At 37.6% G+C, this 23,021-nt stretch overlaps 2 protein-coding genes across 2 annotated transcripts; both read left to right on the top strand.

The window, feature by feature from the left end:
* The first annotated feature begins 5,225 nt into the window (after positions 1 to 5,225).
* LOC112554043 (protein FAM219A-like) lies at positions 5,226 to 13,807 on the top strand. The gene is made up of 5 exons (XM_025221622.1): positions 5,226 to 5,398; positions 6,125 to 6,200; positions 7,147 to 7,228; positions 8,973 to 9,071; positions 9,380 to 13,807. The coding sequence occupies exons 1-5, from the start codon at positions 5,297 to 5,299 to the stop codon at positions 9,567 to 9,569; spliced, it is 549 nt and encodes a 182-aa protein (XP_025077407.1). The 5' UTR covers positions 5,226 to 5,296; the 3' UTR covers positions 9,570 to 13,807.
* A 191-nt stretch (positions 13,808 to 13,998) lies between these two features.
* Positions 13,999 to 20,414, top strand: LOC112554042 (ceroid-lipofuscinosis neuronal protein 6 homolog). The gene is made up of 7 exons (XM_025221621.1): positions 13,999 to 14,509; positions 14,834 to 14,951; positions 16,079 to 16,177; positions 17,871 to 18,059; positions 19,368 to 19,423; positions 19,763 to 19,888; positions 20,061 to 20,414. Exons 1-7 carry the CDS (start codon positions 14,430 to 14,432, stop codon positions 20,329 to 20,331), a joined length of 939 nt encoding a protein of 312 aa, XP_025077406.1. The 5' UTR covers positions 13,999 to 14,429; the 3' UTR covers positions 20,332 to 20,414.
* Positions 20,415 to 23,021: the final 2,607 nt, after the last annotated feature.

Here is a 23,021-nt window from a genome sequence, read left to right as displayed (position 1 = left end):
CTGAGATTTACTGATTAGGTTTATATCACCTATATGATCCGATATTTGCAAAAAACGCAACCATTCATTCTGGTCCTTCAAACTATGAAGCTGCCAGAAACATTTATAGGTAGTTACAGTTTTATTCCTGTTAAAATATTCACAAGAGAAAATGCGTTGTTAAAATTTGCAAGATATGTACAGACTATATATATATTGTAATATGTGTATAATAAAGAATTTTAGTGGGTCTTTCAGTGGTCTCCACTTGTCAAGAAAGAAACTCGACAAGGAAACAACACCTATATCGGATATTGTATTGACCTCCTTGACATTTTCTCAGAGAAACTCAATTTCAGGTTAGCACTTTTTTCCAATGTATTTTATATTCTGCCTCTAACATTTTTTGGCTTGTTTATTTTGATTATTTCAATTTTTATACAGATCGTACCCAAAACTACTTCCTCGCTTCAGAACTGCTTCCAAACGCTATATAAATGGCTTAATGAGACAAACTGTTGTTAAACAAATGTGATTATTTTCTCACAGGTAGAATGACAAATTATTCAATAGGAGAGTCCCTTTTACTTATAAAATAGTGCAGAAAGCAACATTGAACCAGTCAATTTGTCTTATCTGCTACCAAACTTGAACGGCTACTCGGTACTTTCATTATACCCATCATTATGTATACATATATGTCTCCAAACACCTACTCAGTGTTTTCAATAACCTTTTTGGTTTTTCAGTTACGAACTGGTTTTACCCGTAGACAATGATTGGGGAGATATAAAAAATGACCATTGGACAGGAATTATGGGGCTTTTTGAAAGAAAGGTACGAGTTCTTATTGTCTTTTGTCAGGTTTTTTGAAGGGTCTGCTGCTTCTTACTTGTTTGACCTTCTAACTCGCTGAACTTTAAGTAGGCGTTTCGTATTTCTGCAAATATTCACATCCCTTCCGTTTCCAGAATAAGAACAAAAATCTTTGTAAACACGTATTTTCCCTTTCAGCAAAACATAGTTGACGGAGCTCACTCCCGTAGGTTACTCGCCATCAGCTAAGAATACAATCTTTCAAACTTGCCCCTAAAATTCATTAGTTCAAGAAGCATCTACAATATTATGCCACACGCTTCTTCCTCCATATTTAACATTCTCACTCTACATTTAAACAGACCATACTGTTTCACTCCTGAATAAAACACACCAAACGGTCTTGCTTTTTCCCAGCATACATTTTTCAAGCTATGTTAATTTGACAACTGACATAGTTTTGTTTTTTTTGTCGTTTTTAGTTACTACTACAACTTTGCGAGAGCCTCGGGACTTTGTTTTCTCCATGCAGGAAATCGACCTGGCCATAGGTCCACTCTCCCCAAGTGAACAACGTGCGAACATTACGGACTGGACTTCCTCTTTTCAGTCTACTTCCGAAGGTGTTTTCTTCAGACAAGAGGACACCCACGATCATGGATGGATTGCCTACCTTTCCCCATTTACCTGGGAAGTAAGCTTTAGTTTCGTTTCTCTCGTTTCTTTTTCCTTCTCCCAGCATCAGTTTTTCTCAGACAGAATTCAAACACATAGATGACATGATCAAAAGTTATCTTTGTATCCTATGATAAAGGAACAAGTGTTGTTTCCTTGCCTATCATAAACTCTTTGTAAAGAACGGGTGGTTGTCAATGCAAAAGCACATTGTCCAACAAACACCATCATTAAATGTTGACATCTATTTCTCGGCAGGTGTACGTTTACACACTCGGCACGTTTGTATTTTACACCCTCATCTTCGTCATTGTGCACCGTTCATATAACTGGTTAAATGGTTGTGCCGCAGACCTGTCTGTTCTTGAAATCGCACAGTTTCTGTTTGGATCGCTTTTCAATCAAGGTAAACGAAACTGAATAGTGAATATGCACACATCTGTGTATATGTGTGTGTAAGAAAGGTGGGAACTATATGTGTCTGTAAAATATGTATTTGTATCCGTGCCTTTGCACAGGTGTCTGCTGTGCGAATAATCAGTGGAATTAATAGTGACTATGCAACATCTATGTCAGCCAATTCTTTTGCGAAGATCAGACTGTTAGATATTCATGTAAAGATTTACGTTTTTTTAATTTCTATCCGGGGGTACTATTGAAAGAGTGTTGTGAAAACCTGTTTGTTTCTGCTGATAAACATTCATCATTTTCCAGCTTGGCAGCTTCAATAAAGTTTTCATATAAAACTTTCATTCTTCAGCTATGTCCACCAGATGGACGTTCAGACTGGCGCGTTTCTTAGTTGCATGCTGGTGTCTCATGGTTCTTGTGCTCACCTCATCATTCACGAGCAAGTTTACCTCGCTACTAGTATCAGGACCGGCTCCGCTTCCCTTCACATCACTTGACGAGCTAGCCGCGCGGAATGACTACCGATGGGGGATAATTGGAGGCTCCATCACGAGCTTCCAATTTCGGGTACATTGCCCTGCCTTTCATTATCATGTTTCTCATAAGTTTACTGCAATGTAATAGCAAGTTTTCTTAAAATCAGGCTTAAACTCCTTGATATTAAATTTCTCAAAGGACTAACTTTAAGCTTAAATTTTATAATCTCGGGAATTGTATAACGGCTGTCCTAAATATGACAATTTCCTTTAAATAATGCATGTATGCATTTTCCTTCTGATCAAGACATCAAAAAACATCACATTCCAAACCCTTTACAAGAAGTTGACAGCGTTTGAAAAAGAGGACCCGGACGTCCTTAGTCCTCACCAGCATGTCCACCTACAAAAGGTTCTCGCAGGCCACTACGCATTTGTCGGGGACGAAAGCACGATGGGAAACGAAGAAACTTTTACGAGGGGCGATATCAAATTTCTACAGCTCTACGTGGCTGGCATGTCCTCCTTTCATGTGTTCGTCCAGAAAAACTCATGCCTCAAGCAAAAAATTGGGGACATGTGAGTTCCGGCTCACCGCACAATCATAGAGGAAGATCGCTATTCTCTTTACATCAGATTCTTCTTTCTTCCTTTCCTTCTTTCTAGATGACATGAACGTTAGTTTTGAATGATTTTAAAATATATATGTCGAGAGTATGGATAATAGTATATTTTAAATATATTTTCTCAATGTTTCTGGCCTATGTACACATCTACCCTTCGCCATAATTAATTTTCTCGCTTGTGAATGTGGCAAACACCATTGTAGGAACAAGGATATGCTAAACGTTTACTTTCTCATTCCCAGTTCATTTTATAAATGTCTGATTCCATGTTAAAACTAGAGGAAAAATATATAACATTTCTCGTGCGTGAGAGTTTCAGTCGTAAATTCTCATTATTTGATTTTTTTAAAACAGTATAATTACATGCCAAGCTATACACTAGAATTCATATTCTTCTGTACACAGAATAATGAAGCTAGATGAAGCAGGCGTGTTAATCTACCTGCAGAAACGTTGGTGGCAGAGTGAAAGTTCGGAGGGCAAGAGAGCAGCTTCTCCATCTAGCGTAACCATGACGACAGTGCAGGGTCCCTTGTACTTTGCTTTAGGAGGATTGATTCTTGCATGTGCAATTCTCTTGGTTGAGAGGAAGCTAAATGCAGCAGGACGAAGAGCTCTGTGAGATGAACGAACATTGCCTCTGATTCCGGTGGTAAACAGATTCTGACATATGCTCCACTTCCTGAAATTACAGCAATGAGATTGTTAGAAACCATCGCACGCTCGAGTCCATTGAAATCGTTAATTTTTTTTACTATGGCTCTGACTGATAGAGAGCTGAAATTAAATTTAAATGAGTTTTTGATGCGCTCTACACAATTTTCTAGTATGCATAAAAATTTTATTATTGGCGTCAGTCGGTTGCCTGCCTACATCCGGTAGCATTGGCATAGGGGGGTATATTTGCGCTACGGAATAAGTATTTTAAAATAAAATAAGAAAATTTCGGAAAGGAGAGAATCAAGAAATGATTAGAGAGAAACATAATTAATAATAATTCTTAAAAAGGGGATAAAAAAAAATTATCTGCTTAGTAGCAATGATGGGTTATAATGCTTTATTTTTGTTTAATCTAAGGGAGATAACACAACATCTTACGCCATCTATAGATACAGAGGAGTTTTTCCCCACCTGTTTTCTTAAACTTTATAACGGTACGTAGTTTATTTAGCACCGATTTTTTAAAAATGCTCTCACAAGGTACACAACCACAGAATATGAGCAAAATGCGATGAATTAAAAATTTGCTCGTAGATGTAACACGTACGAAAAATACAGAATCAAAAACATGATTTGGAGCAAAATACTTTTATCCACTTTTAATGGTGCCATATTTACATTCAACTTGAATTGGTATCCAGTCACACATACTTCGCATTCACGCTTTCTGTTTTACATTCGTAAACGAGTTGTTTACAAACAACAGACAATAGTAGCACGTACTAACTTGTATCAACCCTATACACATCCATGATAGTACAGTATTGATCTACTTAAAAATGACTTAAAGATCAATAAAAAAGAAATAATAATAACAAATCACTTGATAGTTTTCTTCGTGCAAGGAAGAACAGTGCCTAGTGAAAGCTTGAAGAATATAATAAGGTAAATATTTTACAAAGAAAATAAAATATTTTTACATCAAAAGCATAGAAAACATGTGGGTCCCATAGAATGCATGTGTTTTCGGTATTATGTGCTAAGATATAACAGAGTAAAAGGACCCTAATCAAAACGTGCTAATTAATGCTGGGTTAAGTATGCTGCTTCAGAGAACAATTAATTAAAGCTGGATGTTGCGTGTGTGTAAATTATATCTCTATTGATAATACTAATGAAAAATCCAATAAAGAAGCAATCAGAACGCACTAATTAAAGCTTCTTTAAAGCAAAGTCTTGTAGTGGCAACGTATTTTGCTAAATAAACCAAATGAACTTTGCTCTGAATCTCACTGCACCCAGGCGGGTTAACAAATACAAAGGGACACTACTCAGGGTCAATATATTAGATTTTACGTTACCTCCCTTATACTTTTTAATACTTGTACTACTCAACAGTCCGTCCAACAGCTTTGCCCTTGCAATTAATTTCTTTTTTAAACATTTGTTCTAGTTCCCTTTTGTTATCAGACTCTAACTGCTACTTTTAAATTACTGAGTCTTCCCTAAAACCGCGAAGCAAATAGCAGACGACAGATGTTCCCGTCTTTCAACTCATAACATCCGGTCTGCGCAGACATGCAACAGGAAGTTCCTTTAATACAGGCGATGAACAAACGATGAGAGGCCGTGGACGCAGGACGTGAATGTCCAATGGATAGTGACATGGAGGACAGTGGATTCGACAGTGATCAGAGATCACATAATATTACTAACAACTCACGGTTTACCTCCACACATGCTGATGAGCTGCCGGTATTTAGTCTGATTCCGTTTGACTGATTACACACTGTACCGACGATACTCCTCGGTGTAGGCCATATGACACTTCCCTGAGCTTGTTTCACATCGTAATTTTGAGGATTTCATTCTCTATACCAGAGAAACGCTTGCTTATAAGTTCTCGGATGAAGAACGAACATTTGCTATATTTCTTTATTGCGTGATGCGATTCAGTTTTCATCAATGAGCTATTATAAGCACAAAGACATAAGTGATAGAACGAAATTTGAAAACAGTGAACTTACCGTTGAATTTTATTCGGAGACCATGTAAAATAGCTTGGTTGTTAAAATATCTAATATTGTACTGGACTTAGATAATAATTTTACTTTAGTCGATAATTTATGTACTTTGTACATACCAGCCTTGCATTAACATTTAACCAGATTGCAAAATCTCTTGATCCTGTCTTTTAATCCTTCACTCTTGTTTTCATCTATTGCATCTATTTTAAACTCTTAGCAACCTCTATGGTCTCTGCTTTTTTTTCCTTCAGTCATAATAAAATATAATTGTCAAATATGAAAATTTACCTCCTTAAGATCTAATTATTTCCTTATGCATTAAAAAATTTTACATGTCACATTTACAAGCACAGAATGTTGCTCCATTCTACAATATTATTATTACCCTGCTTCTTTATAGTATTTAAAACTATCAATTTGCATTTTTGTCTGATATGATATGATCCTTTTGCAGATACAAAATGATTCAAGTAAAAAATCTGCATCATATAAGGCTCTAAAGAAAACTTCAGATTTACAAAAGAAAATTGGTGAGTTAAAATTGTATTCAATCTTTTTAATTTTGCCTTTGCTTTCATTTGCATATACTTTTAATCTCTTGGAAATCTCATAATAATTTATCAGTGTGGTGTGTTGTTTTCTTGTTAATGATAAAAGACTGTGACAATGACCAACTTTATTAATCCCAGTGGGAAATTATATTCATGAAGTATGGTCAGATACAAAAATAAATAAAACAATAAAACAAGGGCTTGTTAGAACATTACAATGATGACAAGATAAGGATAAGGTTGTGATAAGATAATTGACATCTGTCTACAGGGAACCCATTAAACTGTCCATTTCTGTGTGTGTGCATTTGTGTGTTGGTTTATGTAAATACATTTACACAAGTTCGTACAAGCACCACCTAATGGTTTTAACTAAATCTTTGTATGCTCTTCGGTTGATACTGTCATGGACAAAAGACAATTTGGGAAAATATTGCATTAAAATTTTTGCATAGCCAGCATCATAAGCCACACTCATATTTGTTATTATTTTTTTGTTTTGTGTGCATTCAGAAAATAAAAGCAAGCCAAAATAAAAGAAGATAAAGCATATTCCTTGTGAGTGCCCTCTAAAGTGCAAGAAATTCAAAAATAGGATTTCAGTCATGGGGTAATCTAAATTTTTGTAGGAAACGGAGATTTCTAACATAATACAGTCGGACCTCATTAAGTCGAACTGAAAGGGACCTGAAAAAAAATTTGACTTACGGAGTTTTTGAGTTTGGGAAAATGGCATAATAGGCGCAGGTATTTGGCCAGAAACTAACAGTTAATTCGATATAGGGAGGTTTTCGACTTGGGGAAGGTCGACTTATCGAGGTCCGACTGTATTAGTCTTCTATATACAGTGATGTAATGCTTAGCAAGAATAGTTACTGATATTTTTTCATGCTTTTACAGAAATATTTCTTTCTATACTCCACAGAAAGGCAAAGAGACCTTGCACGAAAATCAAAGACAGTAATTGACCAACAGCCCAAAAAGGGCAACATTCTTTCAAGAAGCAGGTATACTGAGACAACTTTTTGCTGTTCGTGAATTAGTCTGTGGCTATCAAAAATACATAAGTACAGATGCTTATCAGATAAGACATTGGGATATCACTACTTCCTTAGTCATGATGTTTAAAAAGGTATGACCTATTAGCAGTTTCCTAGTGGCGGACACGGAAAGGCACAAAACACCCCAAAATATGGTGTTTTCAAACAGTCTTTTGGTACATTATACCTCTTATTTCTTTGTGAGAAAAATACATGAAATTAAAGATTGGATTCCCACTGTTGTACATTGTATTTTATTTTGGGGATTTACTTATTGTTCTGTGTACTGAAGACAAAAACAACTACTTTAGACACTCGCTTGCTTTCCTATGGCAGCCATTTTTGACTAAGCAAAAAATAATATGACCGGAAAGTTCCATGCAGTGCACCGATTATATGGATCAAGAATTGAGAATCACATAAGATAAAAAGATTATGCTTTTTTTGGAGTGGGGGTATATTTTTTATAATCTTTGTTCTAGGGCTCAGGAGAACAATTCTCAAAAAATAACTTTGACACACGTTCACACAAAAAATATGTTGAAAATAACATTCGCATTTCAGAAAGTTTGGAAAGTTTGTTTTTCGATGAACAAATCAGTACTTACAACTTTGCAATTACTTGTGATGACACCTCTCACCAGCCATTCAAAGCTGAGTACCATTGAAGTTGCACCACAAAATTTCAGCATGGCTGATGATGCTGGCCTGTGCCATAGATTTGTTTAAGGTTGTCGATGTGGACAGTGTTTTCTCAAGACACAAGCTTGTCCTCGGTAAATGACATTGGTCTTGCAGAAAAGATCAATCATAACCACCATAATTGCAGTTTTTGCAAATAACTGTTTTTTTAATCTGAGAAATGTATTCCATAGCACATTAGGATTAGGTTTATTTCCCAGCCATGCATTGTGCAGCACAGGTAGACCAGACAAAAGCTTAATTTTTTTGTAGCTATCATAAGCAGGTAGTCACATATCACTATAAAAGAAGACCTTATATAACTTTTGGGCAATAGCTAGGTTTTACACATTTGTGTAGAAGCCATGCATTATTTAACAAACATATTCACTTGTTGTCAGACCGAAAGTGATTTTTAAACGAATTGCCTGCTGTAGACTTCACTGTATGGTTTGCATCATTCTAGTCGTGATGTGCTCCTATTTGAAACGTAGATGGTTTATAATTATTCAATCTACTACAATCCAGAAATGTAGCTGTTCTTACATGATCTATAGAACTGTGATAAATAATCCTGTTATTGTTTGTCCTGAGTTTATGATTTTGCACACATGATCAGCTTTGGTTGAAGGGCCTACCTTAAAGTTAAAAGACTTGTACATTGCTTTTAAAAATTATGTGAACCAAACATTTTTATAGCTGTATAACTATAATTCTAACTTCTTATATATTCAATAATGGGATTTAGACTCGTTATAATATTGAATAAATTAGTGAATGCATGCAATGACTTTATTTTGAATTTCATTTTTATCTCTTTACCCTTCCAGTACATTTTGATTACATTTTTATAATAGATTTACAACCTAAAAATAGTTTACATACCCCTGAACAACCCTGTCAAATTTTGTAGCTGTATCTGTTGTAGTTTAAAAGATACAGGGGGTTCATTTTGGATCATGTGTTTAAAGTTAACCAATAATCCTGAGCTGGGGATTTTGTTTGTCAGAATATTTTTCTGCTTTCGCAGACTGCAAGTTCCTGCAAGTACCAATAGGGTGAAAGACAAAGATGTTTTACCTTTCTCACCAGACCAGCAGCCATTAGTCACCATTATGTCAGATGAAAGGCAAGAATTAATGCCCAGATTAATTGCTTTCATGTTACACTCTAAGGTGAAGGGAAACACTGTAGTTTAGAGTTTGTTTGCATGTCTCTGTGTTCAGTATGTAGGCTCCAGGTTTGTGTTCTTACCTTGTTGCAGAGAGCATTTTATTTTTTATTTCATCATTGAGATTTATGAAGAACACCAATTTATATAGTTTCGTCTTTTGACACCATGACTGTGTACTCAATCTGTTTTCTAAAATTCAGTTCATTTACTTTATGTATTCTATATTAGAAGTTCCTTAATAAAACGATTTTTTTTTTTTCTAGTGAAGAAGATGAATTTGATCTGCCACGTTTGCCACGAGCAGCTCAGAAGGAAATTACTGAACAGCTGATAAAAGATGGCTATGATCTTGACCTTGAACCTGATGATGAAGATCTTGATCTTATACCACCACGACCCCTTAATCAACGGTGCAGTTGTTGTCAGATGCATAACAGTTGCCTCGTGCAATAGCAAGCTCAGTTTGTTTTGGGTAAATAATTGTACAAAATACTTCCAGGTAAATGAATTTGAAATGGGTTTTATAACTGTATAGTTTCAATGCATCAAAACATTTTGTGTGACATGACTTCTCCATGGATTTCTCCCCTCTACCCATTTTAGTAGATTTTAGGTTGCCATGACCCACAGTTTAATAACATTACTTGCAGTGTCAAGTCTATCTTGCCTTCCTTGATTGTTATTCTCATATCTCATTTTATCCGTTTTGTTTCAATCCAGTATAGTTAACGGTTAAATATAAACTGCCTTTGCCAGTTGACAGGAAATGCAAAATGTACTGACGTTAATTTACTAAACAGATTTTTAAACTCATTTAAGTGCTTCTAGTATTTACTTGCGAAATTTAAAAAAATGTTGCAATATATACATAAGAATATGTTAGTACCATAAAAGAATGCATAAAACTTTTAAAAACTTAGTCTTTTTGGGTTTGATCTTTGTAGGGAAAAAAACTGGAATATCCATTTTTCCTCATCTTTTTATTAGTTGTGTTTCTGTGTGAGTGAGAGAGAGAAAGAGCTTTCTTGCGTTATTTACAGTAAGTAAAGGTGTTATCAAAGTTTGTTTTTATCACATTAAAAAAAGTCTTTCCTGATGCCTTTGTGAAGTTTTTTTTTTTTTTTTAATAAACTAAAGAATATTTTTTTTCTGCCAAAGTTATTGTGAACATTTCATATGCTTTATCAACTGCTATTTTTGTGCTGATGGTATTGCACTGGCTTTGGACTGGATGATTATAATTTTGCTGCATTTAGTAAAGATGACACATCTCTTCTGCAGTCATGACTGCATCATAAAGCAAGGGGGCAATACTGTTGCTTAGTATTTTAATCTGCAGAAAACAAGTACTTTTTACCTTACTGTGGTTAATCTGACTGTCACAGTATATCATATCTTGTGTTTTGACTGTCATCTGTGCTTATCTCCAAGACATTGTTTCATATCATATTGTGTGTTAAAAGCTTCTCGCTATTTATTTTCTGATCTGTGGAAATATTCAATTCTTGTGTTTTATTTTGTCTTTGTACCATGAAAACTTACGTCACTTCTCTTAGTTCTCATGTGCAGAATAGATTATTGGTGCAGGAAACCTATGCCTGATTAGCCTGTTTGACAGGCTAGTCTCTAGCAACCTTAGAGGTGAAGTGATGTTTTTGGTTTCTCAGAGCTAGATCTTATGCAGGGACATGATCTCTGGCCATAGGTGTTTATTACTTGTTCAGCATCTTTTTTCAGTGTGTGCTCCATATTTTCCAGCAGTCCAGCGACATTGTTGTATATTTTATTTTAGCAGCTGATGTGGGACATTCCTCGTTACCTTTTTTCACTCACTTTTTTACAATCAAACAAGTACCCACTCCAAGTGCTTACAAAATGTTTGTAGTAATAGTACCACTATAATTTGCTATTACTTTGTTGGTATACTTTGCTAAATGTAGGATAGAGAACCTCTATCAGTTGTTTTCCCAGTTATTTCCCCTATTATTCCTAAGGATGTGCATGCCTCTGTGTGTGTGTGTGCGCACAAAGATCATAAATATTTATCACAAAATGTTCAAATTTAAAGTGCAATAAATAAATCAAGGTCAAGATTAGTTTTAGACTTTTCATTTTTTCTGTGGCTTTGGTGCTCAAATTGAATCCAAATTGATTTGTTCTTACTGTCTGAAATATGGTACACTAAAGTTTTATCAGAAAAATTGCTTCTGACACCGTCAAGATAATATTAAAAAGCTTTGGAATTTGTGTTACATGCTAAATTTGAATTAATATGTGAATGAATTTTTTTTAACTTGGCTATAGAGAAATTTAACAAGTATGGATGTACATCCATGTAAGTGATTTTGATGTATTGCTTTATTTTAAGCTATTTCCATGGATTAACAAAATGTTTGACATAACAAAACATGCAGAGCTTTATACTTGTTGTCTATGTTAACTAGCATTGCTGCTAAGTGTTTGGGGAAAGGATTTTTCTTTTAATTGAATTAACAGAACTGACGTTGAACAGAAAATGAAATAAGAATTAGAAATTCAGGGTAGATTGTTATGATGACACTCTCTTGTTTTATAAATAATTATGAATACATGACATTAGAATGTAGGATTCAACAGTCCACACAGACAATGCATGTCAAGAAAAGTAACAACAGACTCTTAGTTATTCAGCTTTAAAAAAAGTCATGTTAGTTTTTACAAAATTGTATTTTTCTTCACCCAACAAATGCATGACTGATTTTTGGTGTTGATAGACATGTGCAATCTTGTACGAGCTTCCCATATTGATCAGCTTTGGTTTTGTGCATAATTTAACCATCATTTTCAATGTGATCATCCCATTCCCTAACCAGAATACAGATATTGTAGAGTTGCCTTGCATGTTTTATCATTGTGACATTGAAAGCATTGACTATGAGAAGAGGATATTTTCATACACAGAAAGTGGGCATCACAGTGGATATACAGCAGGTGTGTATGTTTCCTTTGAATGGATGGTTGACAGTATTGTTCCTACATTATTTATTATACTCATTATGATCGCTCATACCCTCAGTCATCAGCCACTTCTCTCTTACCTCCCTTCTTGAGTAATTTCTTCTGCATTCCGTATAATGCTTCAAAATAGGAGGGTGACTAGGTGAAATTTTGTCCTTTTTTTCAGTTTTTTTAATGTTTCTTTACTTGCAGCAAAGGTTGACATTCTTAACACCTACTTTTGACTTTCCTGAGAGCACTTGTATTGAAGAGAATTTGGTGATATAAACAGCAAGGAAATAATGTCATACAAGTGCAAAAAATGTCTTGTTGCCTTTATTACAGTTTGTCTTATTGGTTTTCTTTTATGTAAATTAAGAGATGTACATACTCAGCATCTAAATGAGTAAACATTATTCACTCTTAAATGTAGTGATTAAAAAGGCCTTCAAAAAATCAGGTTGTCTTACCCATGAGCATATATTTCTGTAAATGCTTGTGAAAAAAGATGTTTTCCCATCCCATGTTCCCCTCTGTAGTATATAATTTCAAGTACAGTACCTGTGCACAAAACCAATTGAAAGTCCTCATCCTATTTTTTTTTTTTTCAAAATGCAGTTCAGATTGTGTATGTTGAAGTCATAATTTTTGGATTTAGCTTTGTCAAAACAAGTTGGGTGATAAATGTTTTCAGTTGGAAACAAACTCAAGTGATGGTGGGACATCAGAATATAATTTTGCCTGAAATGTGTTATTAGAAAGTCAGCGCATTTTACTCATAAATGATAGTTGTTGGAAACCGTGAAAAGAAAACCACATGGTCAACATGAGTACAGCATCATATTTATTCATTTAAATGACTTTGGATGTGGGGCAGTTATAAATTGTGTGTACTTTGAGGGATTCTGCATCATTTGTGTGGCTTGAATCTGTGTTAACTCTAAAACGCCACAGCACAAATTCCCTATACAATGAAATTTTTGTTATCTGGAAGCAGTCTTGGAGACAAGCATATAGAAGTGGACATGATTTTGAGGGGATTGGGCATACATTCATTCATCTGTGTGCACACACAAGGCGTTTAAACATTTCATGCACCAGGAGTGCATCCTGCCAATTGCACATGATGCATGGTATTAGCCGGTTCATTGCAGTATTTCTGTGCAACAAGATCCTTTCAGGTTTTTCTGAAACATTGCACCAAGTGGCAATCAGCCAATCACTTTTTAATCCTGTCTAGTAAATTTAGACCTCAATAACCTCATAAAACAACAAGATTTTTTGTGAGTGAAGAAATAATTTATATACTTTTTTTCCCAATCTTTGCAGTTTGGTTAGTTATTATACAGCCAGTGTGACGTTTCTATAGAATGTAGTTTTAAACTTGTTGAAAGTAGTTGCTGAAGCAGTTGAAATGACACCATGACATGTGATAATTTACAGTGTGTGCCTACAGGTAGCCCAATCAGCGGACAACAGTTAAAGCTAGCCTTTAACAGCATTAATTTCAGCACTGCCTACATCGACTTTGTGCTACAGTGAATCACCTGTTAAACTTTCCACTTGCATCATATTTTGTGCGATAACTTCATAGTTTTTTTGCTCATCAGCTATATCGTTTGATGTTAACATGTTGAACGCCAAAAAAAAAAAAAAAATTGCTGGTACTGCAAAGAAAAATAAAAGATGAATAAATTTGACAACATATGCACAAATGTCTTATGGTGCTATTTTGTTTTTGGCTGCATATGGGTAAAAACAGTGTAAAACAAAATCCTGGACATTTACTTGATCTCAAAGATTCGTTAAATTTGTTGAGTAAATCGAAAATGCGGAATTTTCTTGGTGCTTTCAGCCTCACAAGCACACACAAAGGATATACCTACACGCGTGTAGTTCATCCGTTTGTAAACAACTGCATCCACAGGTCTTCCTTGGGACACGCACGCTCTTCTTGCTGAGCAATTGTAACAACTTTCACAATTAGATAATCCGATGATTACCTGAATAGTCGAAAGTGAAGAGAAGAACACACAGATGGACGTTCAAGAACAGCACACTGTGCCACAAAATTGTAGATACAGACGTTGATTATGACAGCGAGTTTATCAGTCGGCCAGCCCGCAAGACCAAGTTGTTGCTAACGATAAGCCTGAGTACAGTCTTCATGGTATCTGGACAACCTTTAGGCAGGACTGTGTTCGCCGTCGTTATCTTACCTTCAGATTGGCCAAAACGAGGGCAAGTCGAACTGGGTAGACCGACAGTTTGGGAATCTGCTGTGATTCACTTCGTACCTCTGCAGCTGGATCCGCGTGGTATACGTTGAACACGAGGATGGCAGACTCGACACCTAGCACAATGTCGATGTCGCGACGAAGACGGGTGACCAGTGGGACTGGAGTCTCCAAAGACAGGTGTTTGTAGAGGGGAGAACGATTGACACTCTTTTTCCTCTCAAGCTCTATGTTTCTGCTTATTACTTTTGTAATCTCATTGTAATCTTTTGTAATCTCAAGTCCTTCCATCTTCATTACCTGCTCTTGACATTTCGCTCTTCGCTCCCTTTACATTCTTTGTGTGTGGGTGTGGGCACGTACGTGTGTATGTATATGCGTATGTGTGTCGATGCGTATGTATGTGAGAGATATCTGTAAAGGTACACATTACCGAACCCATGTATGCACGTTACTAGCTGCCGAATCATGTTGTAACATAAACTTGTCGGTCTCTCGGTGAAGGAAGGTAAATCAGTCTAACAATCAATCCTCCATCGGGAAGCAACGCTTTCACTGGGACATCTGGCTGGTCCTGGCGCTGGAAAACTGGATCTTCGACTTTGGTCGACCCATTGCCGCTGTGAGTGCCTTCATACCAGTCAAGTGTATTTCATTACTGCACCCTGTTTGCCAAGCATTAAAGACTGCTTCTTGTTCCTCTTTCACTTTTTTTTCCTTTCCTAACTCCTACATTTCTTCCTTCTTTTCTTGAGGCAGCAGCAGTCTAAAAGGGAGAACATAACCATCAAAAATGGGAAACCAAGAAAAAAAGATGGAAAGAAGGAAATAAACCTTCGTTTATTACTTTGTGGTGTTTGATAGGACTCTTTTTTTGTGAGAAGCAGATTTGGAAGCCGCGTGCTCTGCAGTCTCTCGTCTCTATGTCGCCTTTGGAACATGCGTGTTACCACCTGCAGTCCTGAGTCCGTGTGCACGAAGACAAGACTACAATACGTCGGTTCCATGCACTGCCTCAAGCTCACCCTCAAGCTCACCCTCAAGCTCACCCTCAAGCTCACCCTCAAGCTCACCCTCAAGCTCACCCTCAAGCTCACCCTCAAGCTCACCCTCAAGCTCACCCTCAAGCTCACCCTCAAGCTCACCCTCAAGCTCACCCGTCTCTACTCGCACTGTCTGCCAGCCTTTATCCCCCCTCTACCGTAGTTCGTGTCCATAGTTTTGTTGTGTTTATGTCTGTTGCTGTGTTTCTGTCCGTTCATTTCCTGACTTGTTTTGGTCTTTGTCTGCATGTATAAATTGTGTCCGTCTCCTTTTTGTATTCTTCAACCAACACACTTTGTATGTTTGTCTTGTGTTTATGTCTGTTGATATCTTTATGTCCGCTTGTTTTCTGAAATGTTTTGGTCTCTGTATGTGTGTTGTATGCATTGTCTTTCTTCGTCTATCACCCTTTTTTCTCAAGCGTTGAGCCTTCTGTTCAGTAGGAAAATGATCTCTATAAATTATTACTGATCATTCAATTACATAGGATATACTATCCACGCATATTCTCATCTCTCCCCCAGGGAAGTATTTTTTTATGTGATGTCAGGAAAATGCTAGAGTGGAAGTTTCAGATCATTTACCCGCCTGTTGGGAAATAGCTGTCCACCTGAAATGGACATATTTTTTGCTGTTCAATGTGCCAGTCTATCCGCGCACCTGGTAATGTATTCTCCTGCTATCTGATCCGATCTTTCGCTGCAGCTGTTCGTTCCCGTGGGATGGAGCCCGCTTGACCGCCCGAGCATCGGGGACTATTTTCACATGGCTTACAACATCATCACTCCATTCTGCTTGCTCAAGGTATGAGTAGCGAGAATCGTTGACAGGAGTTCGTACTTCAAGTAGATGTCAATACGTAGAGTAAACAAAAGACTTACATTTTTTTTCATTTAAGCTTCTTTCTTAATTTGAATTCACAAGAATGCACAAATAGGGAACCATGGAGGCATTACAACTGCAAACTCCCCTTGTGGTGGTAAAAGTCGTTAGTTCCACGGTCTGTGATCAGCACAATGACGAAGACTAAATTTTGTAAAGTCTGTATCTTAGCTTCTCGTTCTCTTTCTTCTGTACCAAGAGTTCATAGCGATACTGCGAAGTTGTTGAAAAGAACTGCAGTAGCTCTTAAAAATTGTTTTGAAAAGCCTTCTACTCCCTTGTTGAAGACAGAAGACATATGGAAGATAAAGGTCGGATAACTTATAGTAGCCGTGGAATCAATGATCTGAGAGGGATTCATTGTATCTAGGAACCAACCTCACCCAACCACACCTGTCATCTACCTTATGCCTCATCTTATAAATCAGTAACCTACTCCTGCTGAGCGGATAAGTTTTCTTGGAACATTCCTGAACAAACCTCGAACTAACAGAAGTCTTTTCCTCGACCAAGCGCATGAAAGGAAACTACAAGTGAAATGGTCTGTGTGGCTTAAATGATAGAAACCAACGTTCTGCAACGTTTCTCTTCAAAATCCTGGGCTTCAAATAAACCGTTAAATTATAATCTTTTCTAAAACACAGCTTGGTCCATGATCTCGGCGTTCAGACGACCGTACTTAGGATCACATTCGTGTTCGATGATTTAAATAACTACACTCGACATCAAAACATGGCTACCTGACAGCTGTTTTAAAAGTGATTATAAGTAAACGGTTGTTTGACAACCTCAAAGTTCTGAGCGCCACTGCCTCTCATTGAAGACAAATTTTCCATTCCAATTACCTTCTTCTATAACCACCATACTAGTAACACGTAGTGGGCAATAATAGGATATGAAATGTCCGCAGGTTTCGTTACCCTTTAAAGAGAACATTTTCAACCTTCACCCTGGAACGGAGGCAGGTAACATGCAACCCAGCCGAGATCATTTCCAGAAAAGCCTACAAACATATCATTCACCTCATGAAACACTTCCCATACCCATTATCAAGTTAGGAATAAAATGCAGAAAAAAAGCTATTTTATGAGACAAAGAATCAATAGGCGTGGAAATTTTCACATCCTGTTCCGTCATTACAGGCTGTGAACGGCATCCTGTGTTCAAAAGGTGGGTGAGCACAGTGTTTGTACACATAAACGATGCTGTATTGGCGAAAACTGAGTTGTCGGTGATACATTCGCCACAACAGTATCTTTCAAAGGCTTGTCCAATAATCGTAAAAATCTGTTTACTCGCTGATTGCCTGAAGTGATTTATATTTCTCTTCATTCCCGTTCATCTGCATTGAATAATATGGCTGTCGTCATGGCTGATGATTCTGAAAATAATTTCACCTTCGCTAAAATTGTGGGATGTCAGCCCTTGCCTTAATCAAATGAGATAAAGAGTTTTCTGTATTGCTTGATATATTTTACTGTATAGTTTAGATATAACGATGTTCTATATTAGATGTAGAATGATAACAGGAAAAGGATTCAATGAAGCTGAAATTCAGATTGAAGTATTTTTTCAATCTGTTGAGCTTGGGACAATGTCGTCAATTTTGAAACAGTTACAGGAGCGAAGCAAGCGAAACCTGTCTAGCACGGTGACTTACCTGTCTGTCATCACCTTTGTCATGGGGGCTAGTATTCACCTGGTCGGCGACTCTGTCAACCACCGCCTGCAACATTTCGGCTATCTGAACCACCTCTCTGTCGCCGAGAATCCACTGATGAAACAGCTGCGTCCACCTGAACTGGTAGGAGCTCCATGGTTCTTGACGATAAAGCATAGAATTTTATAGACAGACGGAAGGACAGACAAACAAACAAGACTGGGACTAGTAGGGGGATCAGCAAAGCGATGGACTTCTCTCTCAAAATCGTGTCGAACGCTAGCAAGTTATTTTTATATTTATTTTATTAATTTGTTTTTGTTTTTTTTTTGTTTTTTTTTTTGCTGCCAGTGGTTAGCGATTTTCTGATGACAATTATGTTTTCTCTCCACGCATTACCACTGTGATATGGTATGACCACTTTGCTTCCCGTTTGGGGTTAAAAAGCTGTTCTCTCTTTTAAGACAATAGGAAAACCAAAAATGCAGCCATATAGTTTTCACGCATTATCTGTCGGCTGAAGCTTCCAGCAATAATGTTAGCTTCATGTGCATGACTACTGTGCTTGGCACTACAATAGTAAAGTGCCTTACTCACACAGTAACAAAGTTGCACAGTAATAAAGAAAGAAACTACGCTCACCCACAATGTTTGTGATTGTGATGACACTGATCTTGCGAAAATCAGTTGGCACTAAACGATAAAATGGCCGGCATTGTAGTACCTGTAGTACCTGGACTTCATCAAGAACAAGCGCACAGTGCGAATACGCATGCGCGTACGAGTGCACACACCTGCTATAAAGTATACAGCTTTGCGAAGTACTTTCTCAACTGGTTCTCTACATCCCTGACAAAGTATACAGCTCTAGGGAGTACTTTCTCCACCGGTTCTCTACATCTCTAATAAAGTATGCAACAGTGAAGCGCTTTCTCCACTGCTCCGCTAGTTCGCACTCGGAAGCGGATTCGCAGTGCCTGGCCAAGAGCTTTATCACATCACACGATTGATTCTCACTAGGACGCCGCCTATAACCTCACGCACACTGAATGATGCATGTAGAAAAAGGTAATAGTAGCTTCCTTTCTTGTATTTTACAGAATATTTTCCCCTTTTGCATTACTGCCAAAAGGGGTCAAAAAGTGCGGAATTTTCATAATTAGTGCCACAGAGGCAAGCAATTCGCGAAAAACTGCGATCTGGTTCCTTGTTGGCCCAACGGCTTCTGGTATTTAATTATAGTAGACTGAAATCTGAAATGTAGAGGATTGCCTCATTCACAGATAACATAGAATAATAATTAAATTACCCAGTCTCGTAAGGCCATACTCGGGTACTGAGGGGAAAACACCTTGGCTTGAACATTGCTTGGAAGACATCATATACATAACATACTTTTAACAAGATTCTTCTTTACACTGAAAGACTTGTGTTTATATGTTTACTTTGCAGGTGAAGTCTTTTGAATTACTCTATATTTATGACGAAGAAATCGGTCATTACATGTGGTAAGCTATTATAAAACTTTTACGGACTATTTGATTCTTTGCCTGCTTCCTTTCTTTCGTTCCTGAAGGCAGCAAGCTTTATCTACTCCCCTGTTCTGCAAGACTTTTCGTTTTGAATAATCATATATGATGTACTTCATGTACGATGTATCTCAAAGAACGAACAAACGAATTTCATTCGTGAACTGTTTGATATCAGGGGGACGAGGTAACAATTTTTCTCTCGTTGAGAAAAGAAATAGTCACGATGTTATTTGATGTGAGAGTTCAGTTGATTTTTTGCGTGGTTGTTAAATGGCTTTTGTAAATGCTTTAGTATTTCATTTGTTTACCTGGCAGGTACGTTCCGTTTTTTCTGTCCCTCCTTCTTTACTACACGGGGTGTTTCCAACCAGCGGGACAGGCTGACACCCGGTATAAGCCTGCATGGTGGCTCTTACTTATTTTCAGTGCAGTATACTATTGGTAAGTCAATTCTCTGTAACCATTTATTTCCTTCACATAACACCTTTTGGGGTTCTCCTACTTCAACATCTTTATCATCCTTTGAAATTAATGACAAAGACATTGATGATCAGGATTACGATGATGATGAGAAGGAGCAGGACGACAACGATGATGATTTAACTATTTGCAGGTATTTGGTGACCGAAGGACAGATTTACCCGCTCTTCCTCGCGGTCTACGCTGCCATGCTTGTCTACGGAGGCTGGCAAGTGAAGACGAAGTCTCTGTGGCCGGACACCAACGGTTCCTTCCTTTTTCTGACATTCACCCTGACCCTTGCACTGACACAGGTTTGGGTGGCATGGCTCTGGAACGATTCCACCTTACGACAGAAGTATCCAGGGCCTTTATATATGCCTGAACCTTGGGCATACTACACATTATACATTGCCAAGCACTGAAGCAGTAGCAAACTGTATTTCAAGCTCTTTGATTGACTTTATATACACACATTTCTTATGATGTTATTTAAATTGAAGTCGAATTCAAATCAGTTTTATTGTTTTTTATCCATGCTCAGTGAATATTTTTTTATTTTTGCTTTCCTTGTCCTGGACTTTGTGTATTGGCATGAATCTCTGTTAATTCAGAATTATTGTCCTTTTTACATTATTTTGTCTGTCTTTCTCTGTCTTTTTGTGGATGTGGGTTTTACTTTCTTTTCTTTGCGTTTCCGTCAACTGGGTCCGTGATTAGAGTAAGAATGGACGTTCGCCACGTGTAAAGCTGCAGAATATTTTCTTCTTCTCGGTTCGCTCTTGGCTGTCTACAAAGGAATCAAGAATCTCACCTGCAGTTGCCAACCTGGACACGTCTCCCGACCTTCTGGTCAAAACTGGTACAAAAACTGGTAAAGGGGCAAAGGCAAAGCAATTTTCATTTCTTCTCGACTTGTTCGTCGCTTCCTGGTCATTCTGTTAGCAGCAAATCTTCTTGGGAAAATAATTATAATTAGCCTACTGACTCTGGACTTGTCTGGTCCCTGATGATACGGTCTGACAACGAAGTTCATTCACCCGAGCTTGTGATGTTCTGTGATTATGTCGTTTTGCTGATTAGGGGTCTGGCAGTGCAAGACATTGATACTTTAATAGACGAACGGGCAAATCAAGTTTCTCAGGAAAAACCGTCTGTTCAGTCTTCCATTCATCAATGAGGTTGTTTCCATATACAAATCATTGCTTTGTTACTGCCTTTCAGAGAAAGTTGGAAACTCTAATGGCCTGGAAGGAACACAGGAAAAGAAGCCGATTGCCAATCTGAGCAACACATGAATCTGTCTAGGAAATTTATTGTATGAAAAGCCCGGGTTAGGTTAAAGCTCTGTTAAATTTAAAAATGTCCTAATGATTTATTTTTTTTATAAGAACTCGTTAAAAGTTCTTTGCTGACTCACACATATTCACACAGACGCATTCAGCTTGACACCACAACCTCCACCATCTTAGTTTCCCCATGGCAACCACAGGATTAAATTTACATGAAGTAGAACCTTCATTATTCTACCGCCTTTCAAGAGTATAAAATAGTTCATTAACTGCAGCAAGAAATATTTTTTACATCCCATGGAACCCGTCTCAATGCTCAAGCACGAACACTTACCTTTATGTGTTGGCTTCTCTCTCTCTCTCTTTCTTTCTTTCTCTCATGCTTTATGAGGTACCTATTGTAGAAGAGCTATTAAAGGAAAAACTGCAAGACAAAACTCTGGCAGGAAGCACCGACAGACGGCTTTGTTCTTTGCAGTTCCTCCGTCGGCACTCACGAAAAGATCTCTTAAAAGATTCAAAAGATGTTTTCGGGGGGAAAAGTGTATCAGCTCACTTCCTCTTTGCCACGTGGGTTCTGTAGATGTGTGCAGATCGAAAACCTGTATAGCGGCTTTGTGGCTTAGATACGCATCCAGAGGCTTCTGTCAACGATGCAGTTTACCTGTGAACCGTTTGTCATTCGGGGTACGTCGCACCCTGATTGGAGAGCTGCTAGAGTTCGTTTCCTAGCCCGGGGCCTCTTCCATTTGTATCAGGCTTCATACTGGCGTGTTTTAGCCATCTAGTCTTGTTTGTATCCAACCCACGCAAGTGTCCGTGTGTGTGTGTGTGTGTGTGTGTGTGTGTGTGTGTGTGTGTGTGTGTGTGTGTGTGTGTGTGTGTGTGTGTGTGTGTGTGTGTGTGTGTGTGTGTGTGTTATTGTGGGAATATATCACAATCTTTTTCCATGATAGAACACTGTCCGATCCGTTCTCAAGATAACACAAACATGAACAGAAAGAGCAAGTCTAACATCACAGACTTCACATTAAGACCTTAGATGGTAGAAAGACCTTTCTTAAAGGGACACATATTGCTGAATATTTTAGCAAGTTTGGCAAAGCTTTTATGTAACCGCCAGGTTGACCACTTGATCAAACATTCATCCATGTTTCTTTGGTTATGAAGGTTTAAACAAATTTCTTTCTCCTTCATGTTTCGTTACAGAAGTGGATGTTCCTTCTCTAAGTAAAAGCTTTTTCTCGAAGTGAATATCTCTTCCTCAGCTCTCACTCCCTCATCGCTTCTGCTTGTTTTGTCTATTTCCTTTTTTTTCCTTTATCTGTTAAGCTATATTTTAAGTGTCTTCTTGTTCTTTAATATTGCACTCTCCTTGAACACTGGGACAGGCATTTTTTTAAAATCAGCTATATGATATAGATTAAGAGGAGGGAAAAAAATGTAGATGTTTTCATACAAAACAATAAGGCTGTTTCGCTCACCTTGTGTGCATTTGTGTGTGTGTGTGTGTGTGTGTGTGTGTGTGTGTGTGTGTGTGTGTGTGTGTGTGTGTGTGTGTGTGTGTGTTAGTTATATTGTTTGTTTGTGTGCGTGTTACATCCAGACACGAGTTTTGGTCCTGTAATAGCCTCGCCACTATCCCCAGATTTCTAAGAGAAACTACTACCTACAGCAAATTATAAAAGAAGTAGACTTTCGAAAAACACAAGACAGGCGAAATTAGGATTATGTTGACAAAGACGACATGTTCTCTGTGCCTCTGCACTACTTTGAGGTAGAGCAGTTCAGCTCCGGCCGTTCGATGAAGCTCAGCATCCTCC

The sequence above is a fragment of the Pomacea canaliculata genome, linkage group LG13 (genome assembly GCF_003073045.1).
Source record: "Pomacea canaliculata isolate SZHN2017 linkage group LG13, ASM307304v1, whole genome shotgun sequence".
Lineage (NCBI taxonomy): Eukaryota > Metazoa > Mollusca > Gastropoda > Architaenioglossa > Ampullariidae > Pomacea > Pomacea canaliculata.
Note: the sequence above shows the minus strand (reverse complement) of the source record. Positions and strands in the feature narration are given on the sequence as shown.

Bases quoted from the DNA above. Each gene is read 5' to 3' on its own strand.
- LOC112554043 (XM_025221622.1), top strand. From the start codon at position 5,297: ATGGATAGTGACATGGAGGACAGTGGATTCGACAGTGATCAGAGATCA. The intron at 6,201-7,146 runs GTGAGTTAAAAT...TATACTCCACAG, and splicing joins AGATTTACAAAAGAAAATTG to AAAGGCAAAGAGACCTTGCA. The intron at 9,072-9,379 runs GCAAGAATTAAT...TTTTTTTTCTAG, and splicing joins ACCATTATGTCAGATGAAAG to TGAAGAAGATGAATTTGATC.
- LOC112554042 (XM_025221621.1), top strand. From the start codon at position 14,430: ATGGCAGACTCGACACCTAGCACAATGTCGATGTCGCGACGAAGACGG. The intron at 14,510-14,833 runs GTGTTTGTAGAG...CTCTCGGTGAAG, and splicing joins ACTGGAGTCTCCAAAGACAG to GAAGGTAAATCAGTCTAACA. The intron at 14,952-16,078 runs GTGAGTGCCTTC...CTTTCGCTGCAG, and splicing joins TTGGTCGACCCATTGCCGCT to CTGTTCGTTCCCGTGGGATG.